This window comes from Notothenia rossii, assembly GCF_949606895.1.
Source record: "Notothenia rossii genome assembly, chromosome: 5".
Classification (NCBI taxonomy): Eukaryota; Metazoa; Chordata; class Actinopteri; order Perciformes; family Nototheniidae; genus Notothenia; species Notothenia rossii.
Window position 1 is genome coordinate 73,957,290 of NC_136903.1, and position 15,955 is coordinate 73,973,244.

The 15,955-nt window shown below is 37.3% G+C and overlaps 2 protein-coding genes across 2 annotated transcripts; both read left to right on the forward strand.

Annotated features, from left to right (window-relative positions):
• The first annotated feature begins 418 nt into the window (after positions 1–418).
• Positions 419–9,412, forward strand: LOC307039149 (uncharacterized protein). The gene is made up of 14 exons (XM_079680976.1): positions 419–508; positions 647–928; positions 5,470–5,748; positions 5,932–6,094; positions 6,445–6,480; positions 6,675–6,731; positions 6,952–7,011; positions 7,288–7,347; positions 7,458–7,523; positions 7,645–7,713; positions 8,138–8,224; positions 8,346–8,383; positions 8,467–8,527; positions 8,730–9,412. Exons 3-12 carry the CDS (start codon positions 5,725–5,727, stop codon positions 8,357–8,359), a joined length of 636 nt encoding a protein of 211 aa, XP_079537102.1. The 5' UTR covers positions 419–508; positions 647–928; positions 5,470–5,724; the 3' UTR covers positions 8,360–8,383; positions 8,467–8,527; positions 8,730–9,412.
• A 1,498-nt stretch (positions 9,413–10,910) lies between these two features.
• On the forward strand, positions 10,911–15,891 carry LOC307041642 (uncharacterized protein). Its single transcript, XM_079685094.1, has 9 exons — positions 10,911–11,173; positions 11,663–11,713; positions 12,277–12,336; positions 12,447–12,512; positions 12,634–12,702; positions 14,689–14,775; positions 14,897–14,934; positions 15,018–15,078; positions 15,281–15,891. The coding sequence occupies exons 3-9, from the start codon at positions 12,279–12,281 to the stop codon at positions 15,283–15,285; spliced, it is 384 nt and encodes a 127-aa protein (XP_079541220.1). The 5' UTR covers positions 10,911–11,173; positions 11,663–11,713; positions 12,277–12,278; the 3' UTR covers positions 15,286–15,891.
• The last annotated feature ends 64 nt before the right edge of the window (positions 15,892–15,955 follow it).

Genomic DNA, 15,955 nt, shown 5'->3' on the forward strand with positions numbered 1-15,955 from the left:
TTGTTTGAATTCAATTAAAAGAAAACAATGCAAAGGTTATTTCCTGAAACAGTTAGCCCACATGAACTGGGTCTCATGGTGTGTGTTCCTGTGTCTGTCTGTCAGTGTGATTCACTTCTGTTTCTCGCTGTGGTTTTCCGGAGAACATGTTCTCCATGTAGTCAAACAAAAAGTGAGGTCTTGAATTATTTTACATTTCATCACTCAGCTTCATCATGGCTGAACATCTGTTGGTGGTCATCCTCATATGTAAGTAAAACATGTTCTTTATTTTATTGTTAATGACGGTGGTTGGTGAAATGTGATTAACCACACTGATACTGATTGATTGATACTTATTATTAGATCATTATTCATTGGCTTCAGGATGTGATATGAGGCTTTTACAGCGAGTTGAAAGAAAAACAAGAATAACATTGAGACTTTGCGATTTATTATCAAAGTCATGTTTTACCTTGTTCATACGTTTTTTCTTCAACATTTTCATTTTCTGAGATAAATGCACAAGGTCAGTCTCTCTGAATTTGACAAATTCTACAATCTACACACCATTTGTTATACATATACTTTTCTAAATGTTGACAGTTATTCATTAGGAATTGAATGATCTCATGTGTCAAACATATGTGTTCTTCTTAATTTCCAGATCTTCTTCCCCCGACACTGACAGTGAATCCTCCGTTGATCACAGAGACAGACTCAGTCACTCTGCACTGTCAGACTCCACCCTCTGTTTCTGTGTCTCAGTGTTATTTTCGCACCGTGAGAGGAAAACCAGGAAAAAGCTTCCCTTGTCGTCAGACTCTGACAGGAACTGAGCTGCTTCAGATGGCACAGAGGAGTTCACCTGCTGAGGTTAACGTGACGTGTTTTTACCTTCACGTGTATCCATCTCCAGAGAGTGATGTCTCCTCCGTCATCATTCGAAGTGAGTTATCACTGTAGCTTTGGATATACAGCTCTGGAAGAAATTAAGAGACCACTGCAGCATTATCTGTATCTCTGGTTTTACTATTTATATGTATGTGTGTTGAGTGAAATGACATTTTAATTGTATTTTATAAACTACTGACAACATTTCTAGGTGTTGGTATTCAACAGACACTGGAATGGAAAGGCTGCCATATATGTAGAGATTGAGATTTAAGAAATATTTGGAGGGGTCTCTTAATTTTTCCAGAGCCGTACATGTTCATGTCTTCATACAATATGAGCACAAACATCAAAGTGTCTCTGGGCACGGGGTATGTGTCACGATCACAGGTACAGATCAGAACCCAATAGCACGACTCAGATACAACCAGTTTTTAGCAATGTTCAGTTTATTCAGGTCTGGGACAGGCAGGGTCAAAACCAGGAAATCCGTCAGACTGGCAACAAAAATCAGACAGGGGGCAGGCAGGAACTCGAGATCCGAATACAGGCAGGCAGGGGTCAAAAACCGGGCAGGACAAAAATCTAGGCTAGAGAATAACACACCCTGGAGAGCTTGGCGGAAACGACAAGACAATCTGGCAAAGGACAAGAGATAGTGAGGTGGTATAAATACTGTGGGGTGATGAGGGAATGAGTAACAGGTGAGGGGAAGGGCTGGGAAGACCAGGTGAGGGAAGTGAGCTGATTACAAGAGCCTGGAGGAAGGCGGGATCTGAAATGACGAGAGTTAAGATGAGCCAAACCAAACCTGTCTTCACCACCAGGCCCAAGAGCGGCTCATGTCTGCCTTTCTCTAGTTCCCCTGGAGGTGGTGCTCTCAGCATTAAAACATGAGCCATTCACTCTCATTGAAACCGTTCAGCTGAAATGGCTTTCTCTCAAGTCTTTATTTTTGTTGGCATTTTTGTCAACCAATACAAAAAGGAGAACTCCCTATGAAGACCAAGCATGACAGGCCACCTTACAAAGTGAATAGAGATAGTGGAGAGATGAACAATCCAAGTTAGTATTGAACGTTTGTCAAATATGAAAAGGAGCAAAAGTCTCTCAACCACTCTCTTATATTGTGTTTGCTTAAAGATTTACTAAAAGTGAAATGTTCTCAAAGTCATGACGATATTTTATTTATTTTTTGATATAGATTTTTTTTCTATCTTACTAGTAGGTTCTCAGGAAGTTAAAGGCAGACAGGAGCATCACAATGAGAATGTAAGTCTGACATGAGAGGCAATAAACAATAAGCCATGTATTTAGTCATGTACAGTATATCATAGTTGGTGTCTTCCTTATTCCAGATGGAGATATACCATATGTACGCAGCCATCTCGGAGGAGCCGGCCGCATCGGACCTCAAGAGTATAATGTACAGCACCGTGCAGTCACACTGAAACAATACCATTCAGAGAGAGAAGCAGACAGCCTAACAACTGTTACTGAAATTAACTTTGTGTACGACGTTCATTGGTAAAATGCTGATCGAGTTTTAGAGTTTTTACAACTATTAAAGCTATACAATTTTCAAGTTAAAGTCTATTATGTACAAAGCTCAGCATTTGTTTCAAGCTGCATTTAAATATAGCTTTTTTTTCAGATCAAGATTAAAAGAGTATTTAGTTCAGATTCTTATCTGCAGCAAAGATCACTTCAGTCCTATTTTCTTTACTTTGAGACTGTTTTTAACAGGTTTTATTTGATCTGACTATGAACTTTACGTGCAGTAAAATGTTTCTACAAATATTGTAAAAAGATATGTTGACACTTAATTTGCTTTTTGTTTGAATGTCATTTGTCAATTGCTCTTTATCATAAATGATGGCTGGACCTGAACCATTCTCTGATCTTTCTCATGCACGTTGAGCTTTTCTTAAATGTGTTCTGATTTAAAACAAGAAGAAAGCAAAATAAAGGAGTTGAAATTATTTTATGTATTAAATGATTCACTTTTAATGTGGGAGATTGTGTAAATCAGAGAAGGCTTAGATGAGTGTCAAATTGGTCTGGATTTACAATGATGAAAAAGGAGAAAGCTATTGATGAGAAGTGTCTCATAATAGCTCATTTTGCTCTATGCACTCTTTTCCCTAAAATGGTAATGACAACAGCAGAGAAGCAACATCAGTCCTGAGAGAGACTGTGTACAGTTCATTTGAAATCCAAGCAATATCTTTGGCATTTAACTTTGCCTTCATATGTGCAGGTTAATATATGTAAAAATAAGTTACATCATTATCTTTATGATTTATAATCTTTCCTGTCATTTCAGATCCCACATTTACTGCCTTTGTGTGTTTCCCGCTCTTGAGATTGCTTGGCCCTGCCCTGATTGTTTTCACCTGTGCCCATCCCCCTCACCTATATATAGCCCTGGTGTTTCTTTGTTTCTTTGTCAGTTCGTTATGTTTCATGTCGTGAGAACCTGGGCCTTTTTGACTCCTGATACCTACCTTGAGATTTAGACCTTTTGCCAAGTGAGTTTCTGTGTTGCTGTACAACTTAGCTTTGGCTATTTAACTGCTTTCTATTTTTTGAAAGTACGATTTTAGTTTTTGTTATTAAAGAACATTCTATTTTTGGACAACTGTCTTCGAGTCCTGCTTTTGGGTCCTGCTTCCTGTGTCTCGGTTCATAACACTTCTTCTTTAAAAGCCTCCTCTGTCCTCCACTTGTTAACTGTATTAATGGCACCTGTTTGAACTCGTTATCAGTATAAAAGACACCTGTCCACAACCTCAAACAGTCACACTCCAAACTCCATTATGGCCAAGACCAAAGAGCTGTCAAAGGACACCAGAAACACAATTGTAGACCTGCACCGGGCTGGGAAGACTGAATCTGCAATAGGTAAGCAGCTTGGTGTGAAGAAATCAACGGTGGGAGCAATTATTAGAAAATGGAAGACATACAAGACCACTGATAATCTCCCTCGATCTGGGGCTCCACGCAAGATCTCACCCTGTGGGGTCAAAATGATCAAAAGAATGGTGAGCAAAAATCCCAGAACCACACGGGGGGACCTACTCAATGACCTGCAGAGAGCTGGGACCAAAGTAACAAAGGCTACCATCAGTAACACACTACGCCGCCAGGGACTCAAATCCTGCAGTGCCAGACGTGTCCCCCTGTTTAAGCCAGTACATGTCCAGGCCCGTCTGAAGTTTTCTAGAGAGCATTTAGATGATCCAGAAGAGGATTGGGAGAATGTCATATGGTCAGATGAAACCAAAATAGAACCTTTTGGTAAAAACTAGACGTGTTTGGAGGAGAAAGAATGCTGAGTTGCATCCAAAGAACACCATACCTACTGTGAAACATGGGGGTGGAAACATCATGCTTTGGGGCTGTTTTTCTGCAAAGGGACCAGGACGACTGATCCGTGTAAAGGAAAGAATGAATGGGGCCATGTATCGTGAGATTTTGAGTGACAACCTCCTTCCATCAGCAAGGGCATTGAAGATGAAACGTGGCTGGGTCTTTCAGCATGACAATGATCCCAAACACACCGCCCGGGCAACGAAGGAGTGGCTTCGTAAGAAGCATTTCAAGGTCCTTGAGTGGCCTAGCCAGTCTCCAGAACTCAACCCCATAGAAAATCTTTTGGAGGGAGTCGAAAGTCTGTGTTGCCCAGCGACAGCCCCAAAACATCCCTGCTCTAGAGGAGATCTGCATTGAGGAATGGGCCAAAATACCAGCAACAGTGTGTGAAAACCTTGTGAAGACTTACAGAAAACGTTTGACCTCTGTCATTGCCAACAAAGGGTATATAACAAAGTATTGAGATGAACTTTTGTTATTGACCAAATACTTATTTTCCACCATAATTTGCAAATAAAGTCTTTAAAAATCAGACAGTGATTTTCTGGATTTTTTCCCCTCATTTTGTCTCTCATAGTTGAGGTATACCTAGGATGAAAATTACAGGCCTCTCATCTTTTTAAGTGGGAGAACTTGCACAATTGGTGGCTGACTAAATACTTTTTTGCCCCACTGTAATTGTATATATTAATAATATAAACAATAGTTAGGTATTATATCAAAGAATATAACTTTGATCACGTGTTGCAATGCAGCACAACTAAAAACGACTCCTTTAGTGAACACTTGCGTATATTACTGTAAATCTAAAAAAAAACATAGTTGGTATACTTCGAAGAAAGTTGAAGCCTGTATGTTAATGTTATTCATGTCTAAAGCTACCTGTGGCTTTCCTGAGCGTTTTGTTAGATTACACTTGACACTTTCACACAGTCAGAAACATGAGCTTCATCATGACCGGACGCCTTCTGTTTGTCATCCAAATGTCTCAAGCACAAGGTTAGTCTCTGATCAAATGTCTTTAATGTCCAGGTTTTTGGGTATTAATTTGACTAATCTTATAAACTATATTTTTCTCCATCAACTTCTTTAAATAATTTTTCGCCATTAGGAATATTTTTATATCAATGTAATTATTCAGTATTTTAAAGCATTTGGTTTCATTGTCTTATTGCAGCTTTTGAGTGATATAATTGAACATATTTCCCGCACGATTTCCAGCTCTTCTTCCACCGACACTGACAGTGAATCCTCCGGTGATCACAGAGACAGACTCAGTCACTCTGCACTGTCAGACTCCACCCTCTGTTTCTGTGTCTCACTGCTATTTCTACACTTTAAGTGGAGGAACTAGAGTCTTCCCTTGTCTGAAGACTCTGACAGGAACTGAGCTGCTGGTGATGTCACAGCAGAGATCACCTACTGAGGTTCAAGTGAAATGTTATTATCGTGACATGACTCAATCTCCTGAAAGTTATGTATCCTCCATCTTCATTCACAGTGAGTCAACACCGTTAATATTCAATACAATTACATGAGCATATCTATCCAAAGTAGGAGCACACCACTTTTTTAGGGTTTCAATAAGATCGCTCTATCATTATATATTGAATTATCATCAGCAATGTTTTTGAACAAATTACATATTCAGCTTTTCAACTGAACATATCCTTATTTTTCCAGATCCTCTTCCCTTGTCTGAAGACTCTGACAGGAACTGAGCTGCTGGAGATGTCACAGCAGAGTTCACCTGCTGAGTTACAAGTGAAATGTTTTTACACGGTAACGTTTGAAGGGTCAAATCCTCCATCTCCACACAGTGACCCGTCCTCCATCACCGTACGCTGTGAGTGACTGCTTTACTCATTATTTCATATTTGATCATATAATGTCAGTGCAAGATGTAGTTTCACATTTTATATTGAAAAGGAAGTGAACAAATATTCAACTATTGTACAACTTTCACTCCCTTAAAATGCCACTTTTGGGATGAAATGTTACATTTAGGATATTTACAGTGTGCCTGTAATCAGTAATGATTTTCATAACAGTGTAACTGACACTTTCCTAACATTTTTACACACTAGAAAATTATCATCACAAAGCTTTAATGTGAATTGTACAACATAATGACAGTGTGTGACAGTATGACATGAGGGTATTGTATTTAATAACCTTTCATTAACCTTTCTTTAGGTCAAAAACCACAGATGACTCTTCAACATGAACCCGGTGAACACCTTCTCTTTGCCTGAAGGAAACCTCACGAAGGATAAAAAGTCGGGGATCCAAAAGTCATTTGAATTTGTCTTTGGATACCTTGATTGTACCTTTAAAATGACATCAACAGCTCTGTGTTGAAGTCATTGCACAAATACAAAATATAATGTCTATTTATTTGTCCAAATCTGTTTCCTTTGCTGCAGATATTGTGGAAAAAGAATCATGGATGCTCTCCACAAAATCAGCTACTATCCCCCCAGGTAAGAGATACTATTTAACTGAATAACATCCAGGACATCCTTACATAACACTTTTATAAAGAAAAAGTGTTTGTGTGTTAATGCTCCACATTTATTTAGTTGCCATATCTGACTGTTAATAAACAAAAAATATATTTCTTCTTATTCTCAAGTGATTTCACAAATATAAGTTTTCTGCACACGGAGCTGACAGATCCAAATCCATCTTCTTTGGTTTTAGATATCGTGGAAAAGGACACACGTTTGACAAAGACTATGTTGACATCTACTATGACCACAGGCAGGACATGCTTTACATTTGAATGGAAATCCAGAAATGATCAACTAAATTCATTTTATTTGAATATCACACTTTAAAAACAGCGTTATCTCAAGGTGCTTCACAAGTTGGTGAGAAAAAGTTATCTAAGAAACATATTTAATAAATCTTTTCTATAAAATACATAAAAAACTAGGGAGCTGAGTTTAAAAAAAAGGTTAAGGGCATAAAAGTTTAAAAAAAACGTATTTGACTTAATATGTTTGTTGTTGTTTATAGTTGTTGTTTTTTCTCCAGGTATGACTGTGAGCAGGCTTCATTCCTCCTTTCGAGAAACTCCTTCTGAACAAACATCAGGTAACACAATTAGACATCTATTAAATGTGACTTTAACAAATCATTTTTATATCATTTTATATGTGAGTATTTTTTACATTATTTAAAAATAATGTTTCTTCATTCACTAGTTGTTACTGTTGGATCAAGATACACGGGTAGTTTTATCTCCAGAACACCAGTGAAACCAACACAAGGTAACACAAATCCTCTATTCTCTAATTATTCAAACTGGCTTCTTTGTAAGTCCCTCAAAAAAGCCAACATGCGTTTTCTCTAAATGTTTTAAGGTCTCTGACTTTTTATTTATTACAATAGGTCAGACGACTCATAAGTCTAGCACTCAAGCTATTTCCCCACCTGTGACCCCAGTGACCCTATCTTTAGGTGAGCAAAAGCATCTATTTCTTATTTAGAAATAAAATAAAATCGTATTTCTGTTATAACATATTATGCAGCAAATTAGTTAATGCTGTCCTTTTTGTGAATAGAATGTAATTATATTAATGTTAAAAAGGGTTACCTCCTAATGATCCACAGTGGGCTCATATTACATGTTCCGTCTGGGTTTGAGCAGTGAGTATTGCTCTGCAGTGTCACAGTAAAACTGTTTGCTTCATTATTATCTGTGTTTTCAATAATGTATAATCTTCTCTACTGTACTCACATAGTTAATTTATATCAGTTGCAAAGCAATACCCTGTCCTTCATGTTTTATATTCTGTGTGCCCTTTACTGGTACATAGGTACACACAGTCTTCTGGCTTTTGTGTACGAAGTGAAACTGACACTTGTTTCTGACCTCACACAGAAACATGGAAGTTGGTAAATGTTGCGTCTTCTTTTGGAGGTGTTATCGTACTGGGACTGGCATTTCTATTTACCAAAAGAACAACTGGTGAGAACTTGATTTTTGTGCCCACTAAAGTATTTTTCCTCCCTGCTCTTTGTGGAAGTAAAGAATCCAGGCGAAGGATCAGGGTGATTAGGTATTTTTAATTGTGCGTTTCATGTTATAGATGCCAGTGAATAAATGGGAAAACTCAGCAGTGGAGAGGTAACTCAACACTTCTGTATACATCCAGTCAGTGATCCTGCTGCTAACTCTCACTTTACCTTCCCCCTGTCTTCCTGATGAAGTACTTACCGAGTGGTTATGATGAGACGTACAGCATCGTGACTTATGAACGCAGCAAAATCGGTGAGCTGCTTTTCTTTCTAGCTTTAATATTAACATTTATTTTTCAGTATGTATGAACACAATGGGTGTAAAATAACATGGATTATTTAGGTCGTTTCATTACATTTTTGTGATATTTTGTCAATTAGGCAGGACATTGTATAATACAAGAAAAGACTTCAATGTCCCAATGTGTGTGTCATGTCTTTTTCTTTGCTACTAGAATGACAAATGCTAACCACAGCGCCTCAAGAGGAACCAGAGCATCAGACCACAGAGAGAACGTGTGCAGCATTTGAAAAGCATTTTGAAGTTAAAGAATTCTGTTTCTCAGAAAGATTTGAGATGGGTAAAACATAGTTTGGATTTGTGCAGTTAACTGTTGTTATACTAATGAATATACATATTAATGTACAGAACACTGATTATACAAACATGAAATAGAAACTGGAAGCACATCCATGTTAGCCTTCTCCTAATCAATAAGTTAAATATTTTAGCTTTAATATCTATAAAGTATTAGAACATTGATAAATTGTCTTTAGGGGTTCAGGTTACAGGGGGACAATACGTTAATCAGTTGTTTGCTTTAGTTTTATTTCAACTGAGAGAGAATGTGTAGAGTAAGAAAGTCCATGGGAAACGTGGGGGCCTTGACTTTACTTCAACACCAACTAGAGCAAAAAACTCTTGCATGTTCAGGACGAAAATAAAAAATAACTTTAGGTTCGATTCAAGCAGACCATGAACAAGATAAATGTTTCTGTAAAGTTTTGAGCAGCTTGTGAACACATGATGAAAAGACTCTTTCATTTTCTTCTGAAACTGTTAGCTGACACTTTGGTAAACTTGATATAAATACATAACATATTCTACGTTTTTAATAAATCATGTGAAACAACTAGATGCACAGTGTGGGTGTTTCTGTGGACTGTTTGTTTCATGTTTAATGCTAACTGTGGTTTTCCTGACAGCAAGTTCTGAACTGACACTGAAGTACATCAAAGCTCACATACTCAGAGACACAAGCTTCTTCTATCTGAGAAGTCGTATTGAGCTTCATCATGGCTGGACGTCTGCTGTTCGTCATCCTCATCTGTAAGTTATACTTTCAGGAGAGTTCCTCATTATTAATGTAGACTTTGTCACATTAGTTCCACTTGATGTAGCGTGGTTTACCTTCTGTTCTTTATATGGTTGTTTATTTAATGCCACTGTTTTTAATTCTTGTTGTATCTGTAAACTCATCGTGAAACTTTGGTGCAGAACTTAAGAATGAGATCCTCAAACAAAATTCTATCTTGATCTTTATCTTCACATTTTCTTAAAGGTATTAATACGTTATTATTATTATTATGTGGATTCAACTTGTTAAAATATTGTATTTTCCGGTAGATTCCTTTCACAAGATTCAAACACAAGGTCAGTCTCTGATTCATCATCTTAATGTCCACTTGGACTGTTTTCACTGTGTGGGAAGTTTATTAAAGTCTGTTCATATTTTTATGAATGGTGTGGTTGTACAATTTATCTTCCCAGTTTCTTTACATTAAATCAAAATTCCTCATTAGGATAATCACCAAATTAATTGTATTATTCAGTATTTCATTTAATATATGTTTACTAAATATTGATCCCTTGGACAATGACACAGTATTTACCAATACATTCTTTTTTATTTATTTGCCATAATACAAATGAAAAAAAAGGTGTATATTAGTTCAATTGGGTCAGGTCTTAAGAGACTATTTGATTCATTATTCTGCCTGCATACATTCAAATGTACTCATACTGTACATTTCATTTTTTTAAATGTAAATCTGACATATAAACATATATTTCCAGCTCTTCTTCCCCCGACACTGAAAGTGAATTCACCGGAGATCAGAGAGACAGACTCAGTCACTCTGCACTGTCAGACTCCACCCTCTGTTTCTGTGTCTCACTGTTATTTTCGCACCGTGAAAAAAGAATCTGTCAGAGTCTTCCCTTGTCTGAAGACTCTGACAGGAACTGAACTGCTGCAGATGTCACAGCAGAGTTCACCTGCTGAGGTTCAAGTGAAATGTTATTACACTGTAAAATATGAAGGGTCAAATCATCCGTCTCCACACAGTGACACGTCCCCCATCAGCATACACAGTGAGTGACTGCTTAACTCATTTAGGATGTTAACAGTGTGCCAGTAATGAGTAATAACTGTCATTACAGTGTAACTAACACTTTACTCACATTTTGACAAAGGAGAACATAATTTTCAAAAAGCTTTAATGTTAAATGTAAAACTTAATGACAGGGTGTGATAGTATTACATGAGGAAATTGTATTTAATAACTTTTCATACTCTTTCTTTAGGTCAAAAACCACAGATGACTGTTCACCATGATCCCGGTGAACACGTTCTCTTTTCCTGCACTCTGCCTGGATCTGCTGATCATGGTGCGAGATGTAACCTGTACTTTGGAGAAAATAATCATCCAGTCCAAACAACAAGCAGCTTGAAGAAAAGAGATTCTAAGAATTGGCTGATCTGTCAGTTTACTTTCACAATCGAGGACTTTCTAAGAAGTTTACATCTTCTTAAAAGACATGATGCCAGTTGTGATTATAGTTTGGGAAGTGAAGCCAACTCTTTGTCTCCTCGTAGCGATGGATACAGCTTGACTGGTGAGTTCAGAGAAGACACAAAAGATCCTAACGTATTTCTTCATTTATGAGTGTCCTTTTGTAAACAGTGTTTAAATATCTGTGATGTAAATTATTGTAAGGAGCTGGTCAAGGAGTTGTCCTCCTGAGTCTTTAATAATGTTTTGCAAAAGAGGCTCACAGCATACAGAAATACTCTAATACTTTTCAAGAAATGTCAATGTAACTTAACAATGTTAACCTAATGGTGGAACATTCTTTTAGTGGGATCATTAAGTCATTTGGATTTATCATCTGGGCACTATGATTGTCTACAAAGTGTAATTGCAAAATATTTCAGTGTGGACCAAATTGGTAAATCACCCGACATCTCGCAGAGCACATGCTTTGTTCTCTGGTTTATATTTTTGGAACAGCTCTGTGTTTAAGTCATTGCACAAATAAGAGTAATGATGTTTTTTTATTGCACACACGAGAATGACAGGCCCAAATCTGTTTCCTTTCCTGCAGATATTGTGGAAAAGGAGCGCTCCAAAATATCAGCTTTTACTACCCCCCCAGGTAAGAGTTAATATCTATCTGAATAACAATCCAGAACCTAATTACAAAAGACATTAAAAAAAAAATGTGTTTGTGTATTAATGCTCCACATTTATTTAGTTGCCTTATTTGGATGTTAACAAACTAAACACATGTTTCTTCTTTTGCTCAAATAATTGCACAAATATAAGTTTTCTGCACATGAAGTGGACAGATCCAAATCCATCTTCTTTTGTTTTAGATATCGTGGAAAAGGACAAATGCTCGACAAAGACTATGTTGACATCTACTATGACCACAGGCAGGACATGCTTTACATTTGAATAGAAATCCAGAAATGATCAAATAAATTCATTTTATTTGAATATCACACTTTAAAAACAGCGTTATCTGAAGGTGCTTCACAAGTTGGTGAGAAAAAGTTATCTAAGAAACATATTTAATAAATCTTTTCTATAAAATACATAAAAAACTAGGGAGCTGAGTTTAAAAAAAAGGTTAAGGGCATAAAAGTTTGAGAAAAACAAAAAACTTCTTTGACTTAATATGTTTGTTGTTGTTTATAGTTGTTGTTTTTTCTCCAGGTATGACTGTGAGCAGGCTTCATTCCTCCATTCGCGAAACTCCTTCTGAACGAACATCAGGTAACACAATTAGACATCTATTAAATGTGACTTTAACAACATTTTTTTATATCATTTTATATGTGAGTATTTTTTACATTATTTAAAAATAATGTTTCTTCATTCACTAGGTGTTACTGTTGGATCAAGATACACGGGTAGTTTTATCTCCAGAACACCAGTGAAACCAACACAAGGTAACACAAATCCTCTATTCTCTAATTATTCAAACTGGCTTCTTTGTAAGTCCATCAAAAAAGCCAACATGCGTTTTCTCTAAACGTTTTAAGGTCTCTGACTTTTTATTTATTACAATAGGTCAGACGACTCATAAGTCTAGCACTCAAGCTATTTCCCCACCTGTGACCCCAGTGACCCCATCTTTAGGTGAGCAAAAGCATCTATTTCTTATTTAGAAATAAAATAAAATCATATTTCTGTTATAACATATTATGCAGCAAATTAGTTAATGCTGTCCTTTTTGTGAATAGTATGTAATTATATTAATGTTAAAAAGGGTTACCTCCTAATGATCCACAGTGGGCTCATATTACAGGACTGTCTCAGAAAATTAGAATATTGTGATAAAGTTCTTTATTTTCTGTAATGCAATTAAAAAAACAAAAATGTCATACATTCTGGATTCATTACAAATCAACTGAAATATTGCAAGCCTTTTATTATTTTAATATTGCTGATTATGGCATACAGCTTAAGAAAACTCAAAAATCCTATCTCAAAAAATTAGAATAGTTCCTCAGACCAAGTAAAAAAAAAAGATTTATAACAGCAAAACACAATCAAACATTTGAAAATGTCCATTAATGCACTCAGTACTTGGTTGGGAATCCTTTTGCACGGATTACTGCATCAATGCGGCGTGGCATGGAGGCAATCAGCCTGTGGCATTTCTGAGGTGTTATGGATGCCCAGGATGCTTCAATAGCGGCCTTTAGCTCATTAGCATTGTTGGGTCTGGTGTCTTTCAGCTTCTTCTTCACAATACCCCACATATTCTCTATGGGGTTCAGGTCAGGGGAATTTGCAGGCCAATCGAGGACAGTAATGCCATGGTCAGTACACCAGTTACTGGTGGTTTTGGCACTGTGGGCAGGTGCCAGATCATGCTGGAAAATGAATTCCTCATCTCCATAGAGCTTTTCAGCAGACGGAAGCATGTAGTGCTCTAAAATCTCTTGGTACACAGCTGCATTTACTCTGGGCTTGATGAAACACAGTGGACCAACACCAGCAGCTGACATGGCTCCCCAAACCATCGCTGACTGTGGGAACTTCACACTGGATTTCAAGCAACTTGGATTTTGCTCCTCTCCAGCCTTTCTCCAGACTCTGGCGCCTTGACTTCCAAATGAAATACAAAACTTGCTTTCGTCTGAAAAGAGGACTTTGGACCACTGTGCAACTGTCCAGTGCTTCTTTTCCTTAGCCCAAGTCAGACGCCTCTTCCGTTGTCTTGAGTTCAGAAGTGGCTTGACCATGGGAATACGGCTATTGTAGCCCATTTCCCGGACACGTCTGTGAACAGTGACTTTTGATACCTGGACTCCAGCTTCAGTCCACTGTCTTTGAAGCTCCCCCAAATTCTGGAAGCGACTCTTCTTCACAATGCTGTTAAGGCTGCGGTCATCTCTCTTGGTTGTGCAGCGTTTCCTGCCACATTTCCCCCTTCCAACAGACTTTTTGTGGATGTGCTTTGAAACTGCACTCTGTGAACAGCTTGCTCTTTGAGAAATGTCTTTTTGTGTCTTACCCTCCTGATGGAGGGTGTCAATGACGGTCCTCTGGACAGCAGTCAGATCAGCAGTCTTCCCCATACTTGTGATTTAGTTTACTGAACCAAGCTGAGTGTTTTTCAAGGCTCAGGAAACCCTTGCAGGTGTTTCGAGTTAATTAGACGATTCAAGTGATTCGTTGAACACCCTACTAGTATACTTTTTCATGATATTCTAATATTTAGAGATAGGATATTTGAGTTTTCTTAAGCTGTATGCCATAATCAGCAATATTAAAATAATAAAAGGCTTGCAATATTTCAGTTGATTTGTAATGAATCCAGAATGTATGACATTTTTGTTTTTTTAATTGCATTACAGAAAATAAAGAACTTTATCACAATATTCTAATTTTCTGAGACAGTACTGTACATGTTCTGTCTGGGTTTGAGCAGTGAGTATTGTTCTGCAGTGTCACAGCAAAACTATAGTACTCACATAGTTAATTTATATCAGTTTCAAAGCAATACCCTGTCCTTCATGTTTTATATTCTGTGTGCCCTTTACTGGTACATAGGTTCACACAGTCTTCTTGCTTTTGTGTACGAAGTGAAACTGACTTGTTTCTGACCTCACACAGAAACATGGAAGTTGGTAATTGTTGTGTCTTCTTTTGGAGGTGTTATCGTACTGGGACTGGCATTTCTATTTACCAAAAGAACAACTGGTGAGAACTTGATTTGTGTGCCCACTAAATAATTTGTCCTCCCTGCTCTTTGTGGAAGTAAAGAATCCAGGCGGAGGATCAGGGTGATTAGGTGTTGTTAATTGTGCGTTTTGTGTTATAGATGCCAGTGGATATATGGGAAAACTCAGCGGTGGAGAGGTAACTCAACACTTCTGTATGCATCCAGTCAGTGATCCTGCTGCTAACTCTCACTTTACCTTCCCCCTGTCTTCCTGATGAAGTACTTACCGAGTGGTTATGATGAGACGTACAGCATCGTGACTTATGAAAGCAGCAACATCGGTGAGCTGCTTTTCTTTCTAGCTTTAATATTAACATTTATTTTCCAGTATGAATGAACACAAATGGTGTAAAATAACATGGATTATTTAGGTCGTTTCATTACATTTTTGTGATATTTTGTCAATTAGGCAGGACATTGTATAATACAAGAAAAGACTTCAATGTCCCAATGTGTGTGTCATGTCTTTTTCTTTGCTACTAGAATGACAAATGCTGACCACAGCGCCTCAAGAGGAACCAGAGCATCAGACCACAGAGAGAACGTGTGCAGCATTTGAAAAGCATTTTGAGGTTAAAGAATTCTGTTTCTCAGAAAGATTTTAGATGGGTAAAACATCATTTGGATTTGTGCAGTTAACTGTTGTTATACTAATGAATATACATATTAATGTACAGAACACTGATTATACAAACATGAAATAGAAACTGGAAGCACATCCATGTTAGCCTTCTCCTAATTAATATGTTAAACATTTTAGCTTTAATATCTATAAAGTATTAGAACATTGATAAATTGTCTTTAGGGGTTCAGGTTACAGGGGGACAATACGTTAATCAGTTGTTTGCTTTAGTTTTATTTCAACTGAGAGAGAATGTGTAGAGTAAGAAAGTCCATGGAAAACGTCGGGGCCTTGACTTTACTTCAACACCAACTAGAGCAAAAAACTCTTGCATGTTCAGGACGAAAATTAAAAATAACTTTAGGTTTGATTCAAGCAGACCATGAACAAGATAAATGTTTCTGTAAAGTTGTGAGCAGCTTGTGAACACATGATGAAAAGACTCTTCCATTTTCTTCTGAAACTGTTAGCTGACACTTTGGTAAACTTGATATAAATATATAACCTATTCTACGTTTTTAATAAATCGTTTGAAA

Bases quoted from the DNA above. Each gene is read 5' to 3' on its own strand.
- LOC307039149 (XM_079680976.1), top strand. From the start codon at position 5,725: ATGTATCCTCCATCTTCATTCACA. The intron at 5,749-5,931 runs GTGAGTCAACAC...TTATTTTTCCAG, and splicing joins ATCCTCCATCTTCATTCACA to ATCCTCTTCCCTTGTCTGAA. The intron at 6,481-6,674 runs GTGAACACCTTC...CCTTTGCTGCAG, and splicing joins GACTCTTCAACATGAACCCG to ATATTGTGGAAAAAGAATCA.
- LOC307041642 (XM_079685094.1), top strand. From the start codon at position 12,279: ATGACTGTGAGCAGGCTTCATTCCTCCATTCGCGAAACTCCTTCTGAA. The intron at 12,513-12,633 runs GTAACACAAATC...TTATTACAATAG, and splicing joins ACCAGTGAAACCAACACAAG to GTCAGACGACTCATAAGTCT. The intron at 12,703-14,688 runs GTGAGCAAAAGC...GACCTCACACAG, and splicing joins CCCAGTGACCCCATCTTTAG to AAACATGGAAGTTGGTAATT.